Here is a 22,991-nt window from a genome sequence, read left to right on the forward strand (position 1 = left end):
CAGGAAGAAGGTGAAAGTGTCCGATATTGAAGTGGTTAAAAAAAAAGAATTTCATAGCTATTCACCTAGTGAACGTGCAAGTATATTTGCTCTGTGCAAATGAAAAAAACAAAAACAAAAACAAAAAAAACATAAAAAACAAATGCAAATAGGCTATATCCTGAGCTGTTTCAATGTGAATAGTTTATTTTAAAGAAAAAATGTTCCATTAGCTAGTAGATGGCGATAAAAATCAGACATTTCCTATCACACTTAGTGCCATCTAGTGGCCAAATGCAGTATTTTCTGTTTAAATGTAATCTATTTTCATTAGGTTTGTTTATATTTGTTTGTTTTTGTTTTTTGCTCTATTGTCACAAGGTTTTGCAATTTTTTTTTTAAATGACTCCCCAGTGTTTGTGCCTATCGATTTATATGAGGACAGCATGACCCCCGTACCCCTGTTTACCCAGGTCCACATTTTTTTGGAGTGGTTGTACAGTACAAAGGGGTCATCACCGTCTAAAAGTCCTGATTAATCTAACTGCAAAGGATCATGGGAAATTAAAACGAAATTAAGCTATTTCCCATCTATCTGATGGAGTTAACTTGTTTTAATAGGAGGCTTCAAATGGAAATGAAAAATGAAACGGCGTTGGAGTCCCTATAAACTGAGTTTCAGTCATTTTATTATTAATATGTGATTTGGCCCTGCAACAATCCAGCTCTATTCTACTCTATTTGTAATAGAATTGGAATGAATGCGAGCAATAAAGCACCGGCGGTGCGTTTAATGAGATGCCGCTTCCAGTAAAAGCCAAATCCCATATCTCTAAATAAGCTCTTTATTCTTCGTCAAGCCGATCAATAATTGATAGTTACTTTTTTTTTAGGTGGAAATTGTACTTCATCACTGCTGTTTACCTTGCCGGATGAATGGTAATATTTATCGCGTTTTGTTTAAATGGCGTATTCTCAGACCGGCGTACAGATGTACCTTCTGTTCTCCACCGTGTGTCAGCGAGCAAATTTCTATGCAAGACGTTATAGAATCCAAAGAGGGAAGAACGAGTCCCCAACATGCTTATATTAGTATAATACAAATGTGATCTTTACTTACTGTTTGTTCTCCTCTGTGTTTGTCTCGGTTTATCTGGTCCTATATCGGGCTTGCATTTCTTTTTGTGTAATCACTCTCTCCCTTACCCCTCTCTCGTGTCTTCTAGTTTTCCAACTCCCTGTCTGTGTCCTCCATTTTTTCTTTTTCTCTCTCTCTTCTATATGGTCACTGTCTTCCTTTACCCCTTTCTTCGTGTCTCATGGTTGGCACCCTCTATTTACAGTTTCCTGCAACTACTCTCTCTTCTCTGCCTTATAACTCGCTGCCAGAGTCTTCTAGGTTCTCTTTCACGCTTTATGTGGTCACTCTCACCCTTACCCCTCTCTTGTGTCTTTGAGTTTGTACCCTCTCTATACCGTCTCCTTTCTTTCTCTATCTTCTCACGTTTTTTCTCTCTCTCCTCTGCATTCTAATTAGATATCTGAGTCCTCTAGCCTTCCTTTCTTCTATGTGGTCACTCTCTCCCCAATGCCATGTACACACGACCGGACTTTTCGACAGACTTGGTCCAGCGGACTGGAATCCGTCAAACAATTTGATCGTGTGTGGGCTCCAGCAGACTTTTTCTTCCCAAAAGTCCGCCGGACCTAGAAATAAAACTTGCTTCAAATCTTTCCGACGGACTCGAGTCCAGTTGAAAAATCCAGTCTTCTGTGTGCTAGTCCGACGGACTAAAACTGACGCTAGGGCAGGTATTGGCTACTGGCTATGAACTTCCTTATTCTACGCCATCACGTTCGAATCCGTCGGACTTTTGGAGTGATCGTGTGTGGCCAAGTCCGTTCGTTTTAAAGTCCGGCGGACCTCAGCTGCAAAGTCCGTCGAATTGTCTGCCGGACCAAGTCCATCGAAAAGTCCGGTCGTGTGTACGCAGCATTACTCCTCTCCTGCATCTTATGTCTCCTAGTTTGCACCCTCCCTATACTATTTCCTGCTTTCTATATCCTTTCTGTGTTCAGATTCTTGCCTCTCTCCTTTGCCTTGTAATGCCCTGTCTGAGTGTAGGCAGGTGCAGTCTGTAGTCCCCACTTTAATTTGGTGGTCAACCAAAGTAACAATTCAGAAGGGCAAGGAAGTCATGAGGAACTTGGTTCCTCTATGATTTCTTGTGGTCACCAGGGGAACAGCTGTCTGACTGGATGCTGGTGCGTCTTGTGACCTCTGAAGCCTTCTTGGGTGAGGGCAGAGCCTATTTAAGGTCCTGGCTCCCTGATTTGGTGTGCATTGTGCGAGTGGTTAGTGTAGGGATAGGTTCTCCTTCGGTCAGTGCATAGCGGCAGGGAGAGGTTCCAGAGCAGTAGGGAAAGTGCAGAGATTACGTTCTCCTCTCCTCTCAGGAGGCTTTTCTTTTGGATGTGGACCAGCCAAGCTGCATTCGCACTCCTTGCTGCAGAAGCTGTTGGTATCATTGTAAGATAATGTTCCTTTGTTAAAAAGGAGCTGCACCGAAAAAAAAAATATTAAAAGCCAGCAGCTACTAATATTGCAGCTGCTGACTTTTAATAAAATCATACTTACCTGTCCCAGGTTCCAGCAATGTCGGTGGCAGGTGACGAGCGATCGCTCGTCTCGCTGCTGCCACAGCCGCCATCCTCTGTCAGGGAATCGGGAAGTGAAGCATGATGGCTTCACTGCCCGGTTCCCTACTGCGCATGCGCGAGTCGCGCTGCACGTCTCTTATGGTCCCCCACTGTGTCTCTGGGAACTGTGTGTTTCCCAGAACACAACGGGGGGGGCGGGGCGTCTGCGGGGGTCTGTGGCGGTCTGGCCGGAAGTGGGTGCAGTTACCTGGATTATCCAGGTAACTGCACCCCCCTCCCCCCTGAAAGGTGCCGATTGTGGCACCGGAGGGGGGGAGGGATCAGATTAGCGGAACTTCCCCTTTAGGGTGAAGAACCACTTTAATGTTGTAAGTGGTTCCAGTTGGCTGTGCCTACCTTCCAGGCTTAATTGTGCATTGTGGGACTTTCTTAATACACTAATTCCATTCTCTGCTGCCGGTGTTCTATCGTGAAATGTCTCTCGTTGAAAAATGCCTCCGATGGGTCTGCTCATGCGCAGTACCAAACGTCACTCCAGCTGATATGTTGATCAGCTGGAGTGGCGTAAACACAGCGCATGCGTAGTGAGGCATTTTTCGACAGTAGACAGTATTCCACATAATAAAAAGAGCAGAGGGAGATGCTATGCAAACAGGGGAGAGATACACTATGCAAACAGCAGAGGGAGAACATTCTTGTCAGATTCTGCCTTGCTGTTGCTGAATGGCAGGTGTATTGCCTGTGTGTAAGGGCAGGTTGAAACACACACAAAGCCCGCCCTTCAACACACCCAGAACCCGCCCTGCAACAGCGAGGCTCAAGCTGACAAGTACGTTCTCCCTCCGCTGTTTTCATAGTGTCAGATAATGCCTCAGACAATCTGCGCATGCGCTGTGTTGACGTCACACCAGCTGATCAACATATCAGCTGGAGTGACGTTTGGTACTGCCCATGCGCAGACCCATCTGAGGTATTTTTCGTCAGGAGGTATTTCTCGATAGAACACCAGTACACCATGGTAGGTGCACCCTACCCACATGAGTCCTCGATTTTCCCCTATCCTCTCTCTCTCTCTCTTCTATGCAGTCAATCTCCGCTTATCCCTCTCCCATGTCTTGTGTCTTAGTTTGCACACTCTCTATACTGTCTCCACCATTTCTCAGCTTTTTTCCTCTTTCCTGTGCCTTCTAATTCTCTGTTCTCAATTTTCTCATATCTCCTCTCTCTCTTCTATGTGGTCACTCTCTCCCAAACTCCTCTCTTGTGTCTCCTAGTTTGCACCCTCCCTGTACTGTCTCCTTTCTTCCTACTCTTGATCTGGGTCCTCTAGTGTCTCTCTTTCTATGTGGTCACTCTCTTCTTGACCCTTCTCCTGCATCTCCTGTCTATCCTCCCACTTTCTATCTTAATTAGCTTCTCTCTCTCCTCTGCCCTCTAATGCAATGTCTTAATTCCTCACATTTCTCTTATCCTCCCTCTCTCTCTCTTCTATTCGGTCACTTTCTCCCTTACCCATTTCTTGTGTCTTCTGGTCTGCACCCTCCCTATATTGTTTCCTGCTACCTAAGATATACAATATGTAAATCTCTAAGCCAAAATTATTTTACCTTTAAGAAATGAGTGCCACAGCATCTGCTGATGTCACCAGCCAGTAGAGGGCATCAGTGGCATGATCTTCCAATTACAGCATAGCCAGAGTAGAGCCATAAACAATAAAGCTGTCACAGGGTCCCAGAGTATCCTACAGAGTGTCCCAGATTCGGGCAGGTTCTCGTACTTCCCTCCATTTACAGTGAGATGTTTGACATCTTGACACATGAAGCAATCTCTTTAATTTGATGAGCCATCTTTATTTAACAAATAAATAATTTAGATGCTCTGCCCTTGCTGATTTATCGTTTAGCAGAAATTATTGAGATGGGTTCCGGAATGTCTGAATATCAAATTATGTTAAAGTTTGAGGAGAAACATAAGCCAACAGTGATTGAACAGGCAAGGCAACCATTCAAGAGTATCCGCCAAGTTCACGAGAAGACCACAAAGACAGACTGCCATCATTTTTGACTGCTGACCTCCTACCGGAAAGATGTGCCTCCTACTTGTGTCTGTAGTAGTTATATACTGTATTAGCGTATGTTATAGCAAGATCTTTTAGCTTTATGGGTGTATGTACCAGTAGATTAATGGTTTGAATGTTCCTGATAATACTTGGCTTCCAGGTAATAAATTGTGGATTTACAGTAAAAATAGTAGAATAAAGTTTCTGAATAAACAAATCCTAAACTCCAAAAATCCTTCAGACTCTGCCATATGGTCTAATCTCAGTATCCATTAAGAAGCTTAGAGCTATCAGTGATCCTGAAGAGACTTCACAGTGATTGGGCACCAAAGTGACCAAAAACAGAGATACGTGACCGACCCAGGGGACTTTGCCCATATTTTTTGGCATTGTTCTTTGATTCAAGCTGTTCGGGATGAACTCACACAATTTATTTTTAGGTTGACAACTACTCCAGTCCCCATGAGCATTGATATTTGTATACTGGGTTTGGTTCATCCGCTGGCTCTTACGAGAGTCTTGAGAGTCCAGTTGGGACTTCTCTTCTTTTAAGCCAGGAAAGCCATCATTCTGAAATGGAAATCTCAAGTACTCCCTACACTTGACTACTGGAAGCACTTGGTTAACTTGGCCATCCATTTTTGCCCCAAGACATTTTCCAAGGTATGGGATAAAAGTCTTAACTCTCCTTCCACAAATGCTGCCTTGCAAGACACCTTCCAGACTCGGCCATGAAAGGTTTGAGCAGTAGGTGGTGCTCCCTACAGAGGAGCTCTAGTATAGTGCAAGTTATTTCTGCTCCTTGAGTAGGCTATTGTATAGTGAGAGTTTGGTCTCTTAACATACGCCAATGATTTCCTTTTTTGAGCTACTTTTGCATTCCCCCCCCCCCCCTATTTTAGACTGAGTGCATATGGCAGTGTGGATTTGTTCTGTTGTTTTTGTAATGTTCTTTTGCAATTAAGTGAGTCAGGGTATGCCCAAGTGGCTCTGTTTTGTATTTTTATGCATTTGAAATTAAATAAAAAAATAATTTGGGAACAAAAGTGACCAAAAACATTAAATTATAAATAAAGGCAAACTTTTTTGAGGCACTTAATGGAGTGGTGAGGGCTGAGAACCCACACAGGTCTTTTATTGCTCAAGAGTTAGTGGTTGAGGGGTGGTGGACAGATTTTCACAGGTTATCAAAATGTTGACAAATTTATTAATTGAACCCAACAGGCTTGTATTCTGCATTTTTTTTATAAAGACTGGGATCCCCAGGAGAGGACATTCACCCAAGTTGAGAAATCAAAGTTTAATAGGTCAAACAGAGCACCAAATGACCCCCCACTGGAAGATTTCTTTTCTATTCCTATTTTGGTGGCAACACAAGATTTGCAATCTACCTTCAATTTCATTTCTGGACATATTGGTGATCAAAACAATTATAGAGAGTGAATCTCCTTAATGGGGACACAGATAGCAATGGAGAACCTAAGTGTACAGTAACAGGTCAAAGGGACCGCCAAATAAAAAATCCTTAGGAGTCCAAAGTCGTTATTGTGCAACTGGTTAAAATAAGCAGGGCAAAAGACTTCCAAAACACTCCAAAATATTGTATATTTAAAATGAAGCTCCACTTTAACCCATGAATTGCAACCACATGTAACATACTGTATGCTTTTACATTCGCCATATCTTTTTGTAGAAAAAAAACTGCCACTGGGGATCAATGTTATTGAGTCCGGAACACCACCTCCAAACTGATTAGTCCTGTTTCCATGGGGAGGGGAGGAGCCCGGAATGGAGCTGGTTAAGATTCTATATAGCACTTTTGAATGTCATATCCTCCTTTTCAAACAGCCATTAAAAACTCCCAAAACAGATATGCGAACTAATAAAAGCGATCGGTTTAATGAACTCAGACAAAAACATTAAAATGTAAATTCGGTGGAAGCTCAGGTAACCTGGGTGCCGATTTTAATATCCCACCATTTCAGTGCGCCGCGCTTTTATTTGAAGATGAAAGCTTTCACCTTTTTCGCTGGAGAGGGGGAAACCGGCGCTCACGTCTGCTAGGCAAAACAGCCCTAGAAACTTTGTTTTATTGATTTTGCTATAACTTTGATGTTAAAATTGGATTGCTCTTGATTTTCGCAGAGCCATAGAAATGACTGCCTTAGGCTCATTAAGCAAATACCCCAAAAATCATTCTGAAACAAAACAAAATGATGGCACTTAATATTACTCTAGTTGCAAGGTAAAATCCACCTTGGGGACGGCATGCAATTGCAGTTTGGATACCTGTGTTTGACTAGAAATCAAATATTACGTATTTAGTAGGAGCTCTGAGGCGACGCCAAGGCAATAATCTTCGAGAAATATCCTGCACAAGAGAACCATTTAAACCTCAAAGTACTTTCTCTTTTATGGCCGAAAAACAATTATATCTGTAGTTAGAGCACAAAATGGCAAAGAAATTAAATGTATCTGCTATAGATGCAAACTTTATTAGATCAGATGGTTATAACCTCAGCGTGTTATTGAGCAAACTGATCAAACATCAGCGGGTCAGTGAGAGGTCTTTCACCCAGGGCTGCCAAGCTGAGGCTGTGAATTTATTTTTCAGAATTCCTATCAGGAACTTTAAAGGATCAAGGGGGTAAGGGTTTCAATATAGCAAATATCAAAGAAAGAATATTTAGTAAAATATAGTTTTATAAACAGATAGATAGATAGATAGATAGATAGATAGATAGATAGATAGATAGATAGATAGATAGATAGATAGATAGATAGATAGATAGATAGATAGATAGATAGATAGATATAGAAGCCAGCAGCTGCCTAAGCACAAGTTAAATAGAAAGGATGTGGAGGATTGTGGTCCCAGGGCACCAACAGTGGGTGTCGAGCTTTAGTAACGTCCATGCAATAAAAACCTCCATAGGTTCTTCCCAAATTGCTGTAACTTCCAAAGCTTTAACTTGTCAAATATATAACTTCTCATACATGACCCCTGAACTCTGTGAAATACTTACCTTTGACCCCTGAACTTGTGCTTTACAATACTTCCGCTTGGCCCTTCCACTTGCATGTTACTTACTCTTGACCCCTACGCTCTGTGTGTTACTTACTTTTTATCCCTGCACTCTGTGCAATACTTACTGTTGGCCCCTGTCCAGTGTGTGTTACATACTCCTGACCCCTGATCCCTTAGTATTGATCTCTGTGCTTGAAAATTACTTAATTTTGACCCCTGTGCTCTGTGCATTACTTACTGTTGGCCCCTGTCCAGTATGCGATACATACTCCTGACCCCTGATCCCTACACGTTGTGCATTACATACTTCTGACCCTTGCGCTCTGTGTATTACTTACTCCTGACCTGAGACCTGAGATAGACAGATAGATAGATAGATAGATAGATAGATAGATAGATAGATAGATAGAAAAGTCAGCAGTTTAAGCACACAATTTGCATCTGTACCTGTAAATGCAATGACATCCTCACATACAGAGCACAAATCATTGTAGTGGGAAACCATGGGAGATTGGCTCTGACATTCCAAGGGATCTTGTGGTGGGAAAGGTCTCAAACAATTGTGTGTTAATTTCTACTGGTATAGTAAACTTAATCTACCTATTTTCTGATAGGTAAGCAAAGGCACAAAATAATGCCAAGGTGAGTACATTTTATGGAGGGAGGGAGAATGTGTGCTAGAGCAGTTTTGCCTGGGGGGGGGGGTTGTACTGGCAAGAGGTAGGCATTTTTTATTAGGGAAGGAATATGTCTGTCCGCTTCACGTCACTGTGCATTGCTTAGTTTGGACCCCTGCACTCTGTGTGATACTTACACTTGATCCCTGCACTCTATACAATATTTACTATTGACCCTTGCACTCTGTGCGATACAATACTTCTCTTAGCCCCTTGCACTTGCATGTTACTTACTCTTGACCCCTGCGATCTGTGTGTAACGTATTCATGATCCCTGGGCTCTGCGCCTTACCTGATCTTGACCTCTGTGCTCTGTGTGTTACTTACTCTTGACCCCTGCACTCTGTAAGTTACTTACTTTTTATTCCTGCGCTCTGTGCAATACTTAGTCTTGACCTCTACACTTTGTACTTTGCACTCTGTACATTACAAATTTTTAATTCCTGCCCCCCCCATGGGTTACTTACTGCTAACCCTTGTGCACTGTACGTTACATACTCCTGATCCCTGCACTGTGTTTCATACTTCTGACCCTTGCACTCCTGCACTCCTGGCCCCTGTACCCTGTGCATTACATACTCCTGACTCTTGCCGTCTGTGCTTTACTTACCCCTGACCTGAAATAGATAGATAGATAGATAGATAGATAGATAGATAGATAGATAGATAGATAAATAGATAGATAGATAGAGTGGAAATGTTATACAATTTGATATAGTAATTTTGCTATGAATCATATGAGTTTCATCTATAGACTAGTGCTGGAAGCCTCAAAGTTCAGAACCACTGCTCCCTCAGTGTTAATGCCATATAAGGTTCTTTCATAAAAAAAAAAAATAATAATAATAATAATAATAATAATAATAATAATGCTCCTGGTTGTCAGAAACCTTTGGATATAGGATGCCTAGGCTTTAGCATACAAGAGGAAGCTCAACATCAGCAAACATTTTATTTGTGGCAAGAATGACCTATATTTGTACTCCAAGTAATGAGCTAATTTGGTAATGCTGACATCTGCCACCTGATGCATACTGCATGTGAATTCTAACAATAAATGTACTTTTAAAAAAAAAGGTAAAAAGTAATGCACTACTGAGAAAAATCCTGGCAGATAAAAACACATAACAGGTCAAGCATATTGAATTTTCGAATGTTTGCTCATTTCTACTTGGAATATAAACTCCTTATAAACAAATGTTTTGTTTTTTGTTTTTTCGTTTTTTCCGGGGACCACATGTTGGGAATCAGCATAGGTGATGTGACTCGGTTAGTTCAGAATGATTCTCACATCTCAGCGGTGGCAGAGCAGGCTGATATTGCACAGGAAGAATGGCACAGTTGGGTTCCAGGAGAAAGTAACAGATGGTCTGTAATTGCAGAGGCAGTATGTGACGGAGCACATTCTCAATCCTCTTGTCTCGCTCGGACAAGGCCAGATAATCTGCCAATGCTTTGAGAGAGGACAAAACGAAACAGGATTGATCTGTTCTTCTAGCCAGGAAGCACTTAGCAGCGTTTGCCTTTTTGCGGCCTCAAGCTTATTGCCAGTAGAACCAGCCTTGTTTCTCTACAACGCAGGAAAGTGATCGGAAAATGCCGCTGGGGCTTATACCTCCACTTGTGCGCTCTGGCTGATGCCTAACTGGGTAATGCGCCCATGTTTCTGTGAGCTGCACTGTGCATGTGGGTAGGTGGTGGGTACTTGGAGTCCAGATGAAAAAATAAGAATTTATTATAACAGAAGTTCAGCAATACACAACAGGCCCAGTGGGAACACAAACCTGACCGGGAGCACTCACAGGATGTAACAGCAACCTGCCAGTAGATTTCCTGTCCCTGCACTTTCCCTACTCCTCCCAAAACTTTCTCTGATGCTAAACCCCTTCCCTAACAGACAGGTGACCTGTACCTACACTAGCCATTCGCAAAATGAGCACCAAACCTGGGAGCCAGGGTCCTCAATAGACTCTGCCTGACCCAAGATGGCCACCAAGGTCACATGGGGTGCCAGCGTCCAATCAGATGCTTTCTTCCTGTGACCAAGGGTAAATATAGTGGAACTAGTTTCCTCTCAACTTCCTTCTCTGCCTGCAATGCTACTGCAGACTAGCGCCACCTGCAGTGGAGAAAATAGACTGCACCTGCCTATACAATTAACTAACCATTCACTAGAAGGGGGCAGATTCTGCCATTGCACCAATGTTTGCCTCAAGAATAATTATAATACCTATGGTTGGTTTTCCCTTTAGTAGTCCTGCATAAGAAGACTACCAGTTTGTTGTATCCTTTGTTCTGAGGGCCATATCATACTAATAATCCCTCTACTATACAGCCAGAGAAACATGTAAATGAGCAGATCTCTGCTTGGTTACATGCTATGGAGGGTAGGGGGAGACACTGGAGTCTTTTCGATGCCCAGATGAGCATGAGCATGAGCATTTGTTACCCATTGTGATAGTAATAAAGTTAAATAAAATAAATACATTTTAAAAAAATATATATAATAAAATGTATTAAAAAAAATGTGCAGTATCGCCGCGATTGTCGGAGTGAGAGCAATAATTCTAGGACCAGAGTTCAGAGTTAACTCTAAACTGATGAGCTGTAACGGTTTTTAAATCATCGCGTATTGGGAGTTTTTAGTAGTTTTTCGTGATATCACAGACACACGCAATTTTAAAAATGGACATGTTTGGTATCTATGTACTTGTCACAACCTCATCTTTTGTATTCTACCAAAACAAAAATGGGTATTATGTTGTGTGGGTTTGCGCTAAAATTCAGTTTATTATATTTCTTTCCTGAAAATATCCATTCAATAAACAGTTGCGCAAATATCACGCCAAAAAAAAAAATTGCAATAACTATCTTTTTATTCTACAGGGCCTCTATTTTTCTGGAAAATATATTATGTTCTGTGGGTTTGAAGATATTTTTTTTTACATACGTGCAAAAAAATGAAAAACATTGCTCTAGTGCCAAAGAGATTAAAAGCCTTTTACATAAGAATGTGGTAAATTTTAACAAGGTAGGTGATCAGGTCTTTTCCTCAACCCTCCCCAATTACTCAGCTTAGGAATGGAAGGTAGAATTCAAGAAAACATAAGCAAAGTCATTTTGTACACCCGTACTAATGCCAATTCAAACAATTGCCGATTAACGTACCATATTCTATGTGGTGTACACACGTACTAGGGCATATTCAAACAATTGCCGATTAACGTAGCATATTGTATGTGGTGTACACCCGTAGTAAGGCTAATTCAAACAATTGCCGATTAACATAGCATATTGTATGTGGTGTACACACGTAGTAAGGCCAATTCAAACAACTGTCGATTAACGTAGCATATTGTATGTGGTGTACACACATACTAAGGCCAATTCAAACAATTTCCGATTAGCGTAGCATGTTGTATGTGGTGTACACACGTACTAAGGCCAATTCAAACAATTGCCGATTAACGTAGCATATTGTATGTGGTGTACACACATACTAAGGCCAATTCAAACAATTGCTGATTAACGTAGCATATTGTATATGGTGTACACACGTACTAAGGCCAATTCAAACAATTGCTGATTAACGTAGCATATTGTATGTGGTGTACACCCATACTAAGGCCAATTCAAACAATTGCTGATTAACGTACCATATTGTATGTGGTGTACCCATGTACTAAGGCCAATTCAAACAATTGCCAATAAACGTACCACATGGTATGTGGTGTACACCCGCACTAAAGCCAATTCAAACAATTGCCGATTAACGTACCATATTCTATGTGGTGTACACACGTACTAGGGCATATTCAAACAATTGCCGATTAACGTAGCATATTGTATGTGGTGTACACCCGTAGTAAGGCTAATTCAAACAATTGCCGATTAACATAGCATATTGTATGTGGTGTACACACGTAGTAAGGCCAATTCAAACAACTGTCGATTAACGTAGCATATTGTATGTGGTGTACACACATACTAAGGCCAATTCAAACAATTGCCGATTAACGTAGCATATTGTATATGGTGTACACACGTACTAAGGCCAATTCAAACAATTGCTGATTAATGTAGCATATTGTATGTGGTGTACACCCATACTAAGGCCAATTCAAACAATTGCCAATAAACGTACCACATGGTATGTGGTGTACACACGTACTAAGGCCAATTCAAACAATTGCCGATTAACGTACCATATCGTATGTGATATACACACGTACAAAGGCCAATTCAAACAATTGCCGATTAACGTACCGTGGTATGTGGTGTGCGGGATGAAACTAGTTTCTGGAGGAAACTTACACAACCACAGAGGGAAAGGTCAAGGTCCAAGAACATAGTGCCCTGACTAATATTTGAAGCAGGGGCTCTAGTGCTGCAAGGTAGAGGCGCTAGCCTCCAAGACACTGTCGACCCCCTCGCCTGTCCTTGTAAAAAAAAAAAAGCATAGACTTATACTAACCCCTGTTTTGTGCATCACTAAGTGAGACACCCCTGTTCTACCGGAAGAATTCCTGGCAAATTAAGAGCAAGCTAAATTTTGCAAGAAGACCCTCCAGACCATTGCAAATGCACCTTCTCATAGGATCTCTCTTGCTCTGCATTCCTCAGGACCTAGCTAGAAGTGTGATGTCATCCTCGTGCGTTGCAGATGTTATCAGGGGCTGTTTAACAAAATGTAATTTTTTTCAAAAATGTTTTAAAGTGGTTCTTTTGGGGTGTAGAAGTCATTCTTCTGCCAAGTGCATCTAGTTTTCCTTTCTTCTCCTTGAGCACTGTGGCGTGAACAGCCACACAATAACGCCTTCGAAACGAAAGCTTTTAAAAGGCCAATTTTCGCCTCTCCATCCTCCAGACGCCACTCGCGTTCGAGTTTAGGTTTAAAATGATGAGTGATTTTTGAGTGATTGATTAGGGTCAAAATAAGTGTCAGTGGTAGAGGAATAATGGGTCAGTCACTTCATTTCAACCTCTTATTCAAATTCTGCTATGGCTGACTGCCTTCCTATTTATGATAAATGTCAAGTGGATGTAGTGGGGCCTACAGAATCTGCCCGTCTCTCATGGGCCATGCTTCTTCTCCCTCAGCAATGTACTCAGCTGAATGCTGCATTATGCTTGTAAAACTCAGCAGCATTTTCACCACTTTTATCAGCGCCAAAACATTTACAGGGCCCTATTAAATTTGTAGTTTTTTTCCGCACAGAGGGATCAGCTGTTGTCAACAGGAATTCTATTAGGACGAAGTATTTTACAAACTGTGTATCTTTCTTTAATTCATTTTAATGAAGAATAAAACCCAATTGCAAGCAGATATTTAAAAAATATACCATTTAATCATGTCATGCATTCATATACACTATATTACCAAAAGTATTGGGACGCTTGCCTTTACACGCACATGAACTTTTATGACATCCCAGTCTTAAGCCTCGTACACACGATTGGATTTTCCACAGATAAAGCCTCTTTTGTCTGAAGGACATTGGCCAAAAACTTGTCTACCATACAAACAACACACCATTGTCTGCCAACAAACCCGAACATAGTAACGTACTAGATGTACTATGAGCCAATAAAGAGGAAGTTCAATTGTCAGGCGACACCCTTTGGGTTCCTTCTGCTAATTTCGTGCTAGTAGAAGTTTGGTGAGTGTTGGTTTGCGCTTTTCATTTTGCACTTTTCAGTTTGCACTTTTCATTTCGGGCTTTCCAGTTTGTTTCTGAACGGCCGCTCGTCAACCAGACATGTTGGAATCGGACGTGTTATTCATTATTGCGCCTGGAGTTATTGTTTTGACCTGCGCCGTAGACAGCGGTACCTGTCTTTTTGTAAATATCTCCTAAACCGTATAGGTTTAGGAGATATTTTTTGGACCTACAGGTAAGCCTTAATCTAGGCTTACCTGTAGGTCAAAGTGGTTTGTAAGGGTTTTTAACCACTTTAACTGAACAAGCTCAAGTTAAAAGCTGATTGGTTACTATGCACACCTGCACCAGATTCTATGTGCACCAGTTTTAGTAAATCTCCCACAAGGTTTCTTTTTCAAAAACACATCTGCAAGGTACCTCTTGCGCCCACAAAACCAGCAGCTGTAGTAGGGGACATTCAGAATGTTGCAAAAGTCAAGGATGAAGTGAGCTAACAGTACATCCCACAATGTCATTTACACCCTACGGGGAGCACTCCGCATCAGATTATATTATGTACTGAGGGCACCCAGGGAGGAAGGTGCATAGTCCACTGCTTTTGGTTTCTTGGGCCCCCCATTAGCTGCTGGTGCATGAAAAACACAACGTGAGCATTTCCTATACATCTTAAAGGCTAAGTTCAAAAAGTTGAACTTACTCCAAATATCCTGACCACCCTTCCAGACCCCGTTGCACACAGAAGGCGTGAGGCCAATGCTGCTGGTATAGCAGTCCATATACTATACACTGGAATACACAGCCATGGAGTGAGTATCCACCATAATGCTCACAATGGCAAGCGCTTCTTGGGCAGCACAGCCATGTGACCGTGTTGACCAAAGAGAAGCACTTCTTTCTTCTGGGAAACCTTATCAGAAGAAGAAGCCTCAGATGCTCTTCTCCTTGGTCACCTGGCTGAGCTGATCGAAGAGCACTTGCCATTGTGAGTATTATAATGGATACTCACTCCGAAGCTGTGTATTGCGGTGTACAGTGTACTGTACACCTACACCGCAGGGACGTGCAGTGAGTTCAGTGGCTAGTATCATAGTCAGATACACACAGGTTACATACACTGTGAGCGAGAGCAAAAATTCTAGCATAAGACCTCCTCTGTCAAAAATTAAAGCGTCGCATATGGAGATTTTTAAGTACTGAAGTTTGGCGCCATTCCTCAAGCGTGCACAGTTTTAAAGTGTGACATGTTAGGTAGCTATTTACTTGGCATAACATCATCTTTCATATATAAGTATACAAAAAAAATGGGCTAACCTCAGTGTTTTTTGTTTTTTTTTTCGTTTTTTTATTCACAAAACTGTTTCTTACCAAAAAAAAAAACGCATTTGAAATATTTCAAGCAGTAGTATAAAAATAAACAGTCAAAACACTGGATCATTAAAATACTAAAACAGCACTAGCTTTAGCTCTGTTTTAGTAGTATAATGATCCACTGTTTTGACTGTTTATTTTTATGCTACTGTTTGGTATTTTCCTGCTCTTTTTAACAGCTGCTTAGTACCTTTTACATATTGTGATAATTATATTTTTAAGGATTTTATTTATTTCTGCTTATAGATTTATGGGATTGATCTGGCGCTGAGTCGGTGCTCTCTAGGCCTTCTTGTACACCTCTTTTTTAGGCATTTGAAAAATTGCTGTGCAAATACAGTGTAACACGAAACGTTGCAATGACCACCATTTTATTCCCTAAGGTGGCTGCTAAAAAAATATATATGATGTTTGGGAGTTCCGAGTAATTTTCTAGTAAAAAACATGATGATTTTTACATGTAGGAGAGAAGTGTCAGAATTGGCCTGGGTGGCAAGGGGTTAATTACCATAAGTAATTTACTATATTTTCAAAAACTGTACTCAAGCAGGTGGCTTAACAGACAAATTACTGAAGTTTGAAGTTATAACTTCCAACCAGTAATTTCACAGTGAATAGATAAATAATACATTATTATGTTATAACACATAACATAATATTATATAATTTAGCTTGATTATAACACTACCTTTTCAGCAGCTGCAGATTCTCATTCTCCCTCTTAACTGTTTGAGAAAAACTTGGGATTGTGGGTAAATCGTATACCTTTCCTTGTAGTTTGGAGGGCTGGGCTGGAAGGGAGCATGTGTCTTTTAGACACATGCCCCCTTCTATGACACTGCAGTGAGAGGACAAGCTCCACTGCAGCATTTTTATTGGACAGCTGGGGCCAATGGTACTTTACTATTGGTCCAAGGCTCCAAGCTGTCCATTGAGCTCAGTGCCTCTGACAAGAAAACAGAGGCACTGTGACCTCATCCTCTCAGTCTGCTGTAAACAGAGTGCGCCAGCTTTTATTTAAACTGGCCACTCTGTATGTAGCTTCTGACAAGCTGCACAAGGAACCATAACCAGGTCCTAGGAGCCCCAGATTTTGACCAGTGGTGGGGTAGGACTTCAGCTACTGGTCATTATTTTTTGTTTGTTGTTTGTTGTTATTTTTTATGTTCATGGCTCTGCCTCCCCTGACTGCACGTTCCTGCTACACCAGCAGCACGGGACACCACACCTGTCATATCTGGAAGGGAGGCCAGGATACTTGGAGTTAGTTCATTTTTTTGTGAAAAAGTGGACTTACCCTTTAATTGAGGAAACCACACATAACAAATTTTATTGGTATTAGGTTAGTGCATTGCAAATAATATAATATAGTTTTTATAAGACTTACCCTGGAGTTCACCACTTCTAAGGAGACATTCTGAGGCATGGCACTTGGCACTAAAGAAGAAAAGATGGAAACTTAGTTTCATCACCTCCTTTACTATAAGAATATGTTGTATTTGCCAATCATCTTGTAAATCAATCAGCAATGGATCAATGTGTAAATTCATATATATTCATTTATACTTTGCATTTCAATGATTTTGAGCCTATTCCTACCGTGTTTCTCCGAATATAAAACCTACCCTGAAAATAAGACCTACTGTGATTTTCCAGGATGGTTGCAATATAAGCTCTACCCCAAAGATAATCCCTAATTTAGGCTCGGTTCATACTGGGGTGACTTGTCAGGAGGCTCAAGTTGCTCCGACTTAGAAAAAGGCTCCTACACTACTTGGGGGCGACTTTGGAGCAGCGTGCATAGACTTCTATTACAGCGATGAAGCCGCTCTGTGCGGGGGGCTTCAGAGTCGGGCGACTTTGAAGCCGCCCCAGTGTGAGCCAAGTTAAAGTGGTTGTACAATCCTATAATCCAATCCACAATCCAATGACAATCTTGATGCATCAGGGACAAGCTGTGTGGAACCATTAATTCTAGTAAATTGACCATCAATATTCCCATGGATCGTCCAACATAATAATTGGGAGATATGGAACATGCAGCTCATGTCAATGGCCTCTGGTCATGGCAGCAGGAAGTGAAAGGAAAGCCGTGCAGAAGATCTGAGAAGCCATCACTCGATTCAAAACCAAGAAGGAGTTCAGCTTTAAGATTCTGTTTTTAAACAATATTTTATGTCAACCTTATAATGGACAGAAACGATGCAGAAAGAAAAGAATGTGTATTGCTTGCTGAAAACATAAAATCTGACAGGTCTGTAATTAAACCTGACTTCAACTTTGATCTTTTACTGACAGCCCGCTAAGCAATCACAAAGCAAGCTTTGTGCCGTGACGCTTGTCAGTTTTGCGCGCACGCACCTCCGTGTGAAACCAAAACCGCCTGAAAGAGTTTCTTTAAGAAAATCCATTCAGCTTGCAGTGGGGAATAAAGCTGCATGTGTCAATGTATAGAAAAGGCCGTGAAAGAAGTTTTGTTTTTTTCTCTCTGCTGAATGAAAGAATGACTTGAAATAGACCATTGTTTTAGCTGTTTCTTTTATTCATATTTGAGCTGTTGCTGTACACTCATCTCCATAGAACTCTTCATGTAATATTTTTTCAGACGAGAGCCTGTTTTTTTTTTTTTTTTTTTTTTATAGCTGAACTCCAGGCAAATAGCTAAATACGAAGCTGAAACAGAGATGAGCGGATTGGTTTCTGAAAGCAAGAACTTGGTTTGCTCTGGGCTGAGTATGCTGGCTTTATGCCCAGCGCACAACATGACTACCAGTAAGTTAGATGTACAGCAGAATAATCTGGTGTCAGAACTGCAAAATGTATATGTAACCCATAGGGGATGGAAGGTACGGGAGGAGAAAGAAAGAAAGAAAGAAAGAAAGAAAGAAAGAAAGAAAGAAAGAAAGAAAGAAAGAAAGAAAGAAAGAAAGAAAGAAAGAAAGAAAGAAAGAAAGAAAGAAAGAAAGAAAGAAAGAAAGAAAGAAAGAAAGAAAGAAAGAAAAAGAAGGAAAGGAGGAGAGGACAATAAAAGTTAGTAAGGGTAAATGGAAAGGTGAGAAAAGAAAAGGTAAGAAAGGGAGAAAATGGACTGAAAGTAATGATAAAAGGAAGAAAAAAAGTAAAGGAAAGGAATGGAAAAATGAAATCAAAAAATTTAAAAGGAAGAGAAATGAATAGGTAAAGGAGTGGAAAGAAAAAAAAAAAAGAAAAGGAGAAAAGGAAATGGAAAAGGAAAGGAAAGGAGAAGGAAAGGAAAAAGGAAAGGAAAAAGAAAGGGGGAAGGAAAGCAAAAGGGAAAGGAAAAAGAGAGGGAGAAGGAAAGGAAAAAGAAAAGGAGAAAGAAATGAAAAAGGAAAAGATAAAGAAAGTGAGAAGAAAAGGAAATGGGAAAGGAAAAAGAAAGGGAGAAGGAAAGGAAAAAGAAAGGGAGGAGGAAAGGATAGGAAAAAGAAAGGAGAAGGAAAGGAAAAGGGAAGGAAAAAAGAAAGGGAGAAGGAAAGGAAAAAGGAAAGGAGAAAGAAATGAAAAGGGAAAGGAAAAGGAAAGGGAGAAAGAAAGGAAAAAGAAAGGGAGAAGGAAAGAAAGAGGGAAAGGAAAAAGAAAGGGAGAAGGAAAGGAAAAAGAAAGGGAGGAGGAAAGGAAAGGAAAAAGAAATGAGAAGGAAAGGAAAAGGGAAGGGAAAAAGAAAGGGAGAAGGAAAGGAAAAAGGAAAGGAAAAAGAAAGGGAGAAGGAAAGAAAGAGGGAAAGGAAAAATAAAAGGGAGAAGGAAAGGAAAGGAAACAGGAAAGGAAAAAGAAAGGAGAAGAGAGGATAGTAAAAGCAAAATAAGGTCAAAGGAAAGGACAATAAAGAGAAAAGAACATGGATAAAAAGGAGGAAAAGGACTGAAAGGAACAAGAAAAAAAAAAAAGGTAAACAAGAAAAGGATTGGAAAAAAAAGAAGAGAGGAAATGTAAATCGAAGGAAAATGAAAAGGCAAAGGTAAAAAAAGGAAAGGAAAGGGAAAGAGAAAGGGAAAAAGAAAGAGAAACATAAAAGAGAAAACAAAAGGGAAAAGGGAATAAGGGAAAGCAAAGGAAAGAAACAGGGAATAGGTAAAGGAAAGTAGGTTCAAAGGAAAGGTGGGAAAAAGGAAAGGTAGAAAAGGGAGAAAATGTAATGAAAACAATAAGAAAATTAAGACAAAAAAAAAAAGTAAACAAGGAAAACAATGGAAAAAAGAAAGCAGAGAAAATGTAATAGAAAGGAAAAGGAGAAGGTAATGGAGTGGGAAAAAAAAGCAAATGGAAAAGGAAAATAAAAATAAAAAAAAATAAAGGAAAGGACAGCAAAAGGAAAGTAAAGGCAAAGGAAAGGCGAGAAAAGGAAAGATGGAAAGGGAGAAAATTGACTGAAAGCAATGAGAAAAGGAAGAACAAAAAAAACAAGTAAACAAGGAAAGGAATGGATAAAGGAAAACAGAGAAAATGTGAAAGAAAGGAAAATGAATAGGTAAAGGAGTGGAAAAGAAAAAGGAAAAATGAAAGGAAAGGGGGAAAGGCAAAAGGGAAAGTTAAGTAAAGCAAAGGAAAGGAACAGGGAAAAGAAAAGGGAAAGGAAAGAAAAGGGAAAGGAAAATAAATGAAACCCTCAGTAAATCAATAAGTACCCAAAAGAAAACCAGATTCACATCCTGATGAGATAACTCCTCTGAATGAATATGGAATTTCACATCAGTTATGAAAAATGTATGTTCAGTAAATATTCTTGGCTTTGATAATGTTAGAGATCAAAGCCCAGCATTCGGAATGACACCTGTCTTGCACTATAGAAAACATTTCACATTGCGAGAATCACAGTGTTCACACAGTATCTGCTATGTGCTAATGAGATTGTGTAAAAAATTACACATTCTCAGGAATGTGTTTTCATGAATGCCATAAAGTGTCATGTAGCTATAGTATACATTTTATGTAGAAAATAAAAAAATGCACATTAGACTATTCACTGCCTTTGCGTGACAAAGAGTACTGAAATAAAGACTAGAAGTACATCACTAGCTTGCAATGAAATTAGTGTGGGTGCTACCATTGACTCTGCAGGCAAACCCAAGTGCACAGTTGTTTGCTTGCACCATTGTGTGCTGGCACGGCTAGGATGTCATTTTCAGTTGGCACAATCTAATAAGGATCAAAATCTTTAAAACCAGTTCCTTCCCACTGATCACAGTCACCATACACCAATCAGCCATAACATTATGACCACTGACAGGTGAAGTGCATACCATTGATTATCTCATTATGTCACCAGAAAGTGGATGAGATATATTAGGCAACAAGTGAATATGTTGGTTGTTCTTGAAGTTGATGAGTTGAAAGCAAAAAAATGGCAGACATAAAGATTTGAACGACTTTGTCTAAGCAATCCCAAAACTGCAGCCCTTGTGGGATGTTCCTGGTCGGCAGTGACCAGGACTTACCAAAATCGCTCCAAGGTAGTAATGCTGGCAAATCGGCTACATGGTCATGGGCGGCCTAACTTCATTGAGGCACGTGGAGAGCGAATGCCCTGCTAGACAAATTGGAGTTGCTGGCATCTCCTGAATCAATTGTGTGACTGAGGATTCATGGTGTTTGATATATTTTTGCCTTTTTTTAATGTAAAAAACAAATGTCTTCTTCCAACCTAAATATGTGACTAGGGCAAATCACAAGTTACTGTTACTATTACTGTTAACATTAATTTTAATAGGCAATACAATGAACCACTCTTACCATCTGATAAGGTCATGATTGCATGTTCTTCTGTTGACACTCCGGGGCCATAACGATTGTAGGCCAAAACTCTTATACTGTATTCCATAAACTTCCGAAGGCCTTCAAGTCTGTAAGAAAGTCCATCAACTTCGATGTTCTGGGAAAAGAGAAAAGAAGGGCAGTTATTGCATAATGTCCTATGTTAACTGTTGACAACTTATAAACTGCTTTTCACTATAGACCAAAGGGAGCACTAAGTAGGCATTGCCAGCTAAGGTTAGTTCCAAAGGCATCTATAAATGTGTACCCCATCTATCGCTACATCGATATGACCTGCAAAACAAAAGACAAAAACTGCTCTGTCCTACATCGACCATCCCTTTTCTAAAACCATTTTCTGTGTACAGAACATGAGAATAAGGATTTTAAAGACTGATTTTACCCAAAGCAGCCAAAGGAAAAGATGGACAATTAGACCCATGGGTATATAGGCTAAAGTGTATGTTACCCCAACATTTCATATTTCTGATATGTGCCCATTGTACCACGTACTCTTGTTAAAAATTCTCCTGTTCTCTTTGTATTGCTTCCTTTGTGTGAAATATCTGGTGATTTCTCCAGTCCCCCTGCTCTCCTATTTCAAACTGACCACACTAGGCATAGAAGCACATCCATCCCAGCATGGTCAGTTTTCTGGCTGTGCTCTGAGCACAGTCTGCCGTCCTTCAATGGCCAAGGCTTGTGTTGATATGTCCCTCTGCATAGCCATTCACTGGGAATATTAGTGTACTGCTGTTTCTCTACCAGTGATAAGTCACGAAAACAGGAAGTAAGGGAAAATCTCTTTATTTGGGACAGGGAAAACAACCATTTTTCTGTACAGTGATAAAGACTGTAGGGTTATAACCCCTGAAGGGTTAAATTGCTGTCTGTATTTTCTTGTCCCAAGGCACATGTTCCCTCATTTTCCTGGTGTCACTGGTTTGCCTGCATGGTCAAAGCACAGGTTCACCCCTTGAAGCTAGCACCTTCTAGCCCTTTAAGGGGTTTAGGATGCCAGGAGGCGGGGCAGGTTTATGATTATGTGACCACCGTGATTGGCTGTTAAAGCGGTCACATGATTGGAAAGCTCCTTTTTGAGGAGCTTTCTGTTAGCCACTGATAACTGTGACAGAGCACACAGCAGAATTTGCACGAATGCATGCAAATACAGTATGTGGCCCCTCGGCGCCAAGGCCCACCCGTCGACCAAGGCATATTTGCACGCAGCCAGTGCCAAGGGGTTAAAGATGCTCATTTTGTCAATGCTACCTAAAGTGTAGGAAGGGAGATTAAAAATTGTTGACTCCATTGGTTACACCTTTCTAGCAAACAATGGGTGGCCAAATAAACAGTAAAAATGAGTTCAATGTTTCCTATATGGCTGTGCAGACTATATTGGTGCTAGATAATTCTATCACATTGCTAAGCAAAACGTAAAAAATCAATCTCACTGCAAAAAAAAGATTATATAAGAAATCTTTGGTCTTTAACTCATTAGAGTATTCAGGTGTGGTGCCCCTGAGGTCACGGCTTTCAGAAGTAATTGTAATGTGCGATAAGTCATATTCTGTCTATGGTAATAGTGACAATGATCTGGGCTGGTGTTGGGACTGTCGCTGATCCCTCGTGGGTGATCACTGCATAGTAAGACTCAATATTTAATGACATAACGGATCATTTTGGTTTCAGGATTATTAAATTCATTTACGCTTCACAGCAATTATGAGATCGCCAGCCCTAATAGGACCCGCGACTTTCCACACTTTCATCTCTCTCTT

General features: G+C 40.6%; 1 protein-coding gene across 1 annotated transcript in view; it reads right to left on the reverse strand.

Moving 5' to 3' along the window:
* Positions 1-22,991, reverse strand: part of DCC (DCC netrin 1 receptor) — a 987,065-nt gene that overhangs the window by 185,290 nt on the left and 778,784 nt on the right. Inside the window, exons 11-12 of the mRNA XM_077462998.1 lie at positions 21,190-21,328; positions 16,823-16,872 (exon numbers count right to left, since the gene is read on the reverse strand). Of these exons, the coding sequence (XP_077319124.1) occupies positions 16,823-16,872; positions 21,190-21,328 (189 nt within the window). The remainder of the gene's footprint in view (positions 1-16,822; positions 16,873-21,189; positions 21,329-22,991) is intronic.

Source organism: Lithobates pipiens, unplaced genomic scaffold (genome assembly GCF_037356315.1).
Source record: "Lithobates pipiens isolate NorthernLeopardFrog02 unplaced genomic scaffold, aLitPip1_a1.2 Scaffold_3, whole genome shotgun sequence".
In the NCBI taxonomy this organism is placed as follows: Eukaryota; Metazoa; Chordata; class Amphibia; order Anura; family Ranidae; genus Lithobates; species Lithobates pipiens.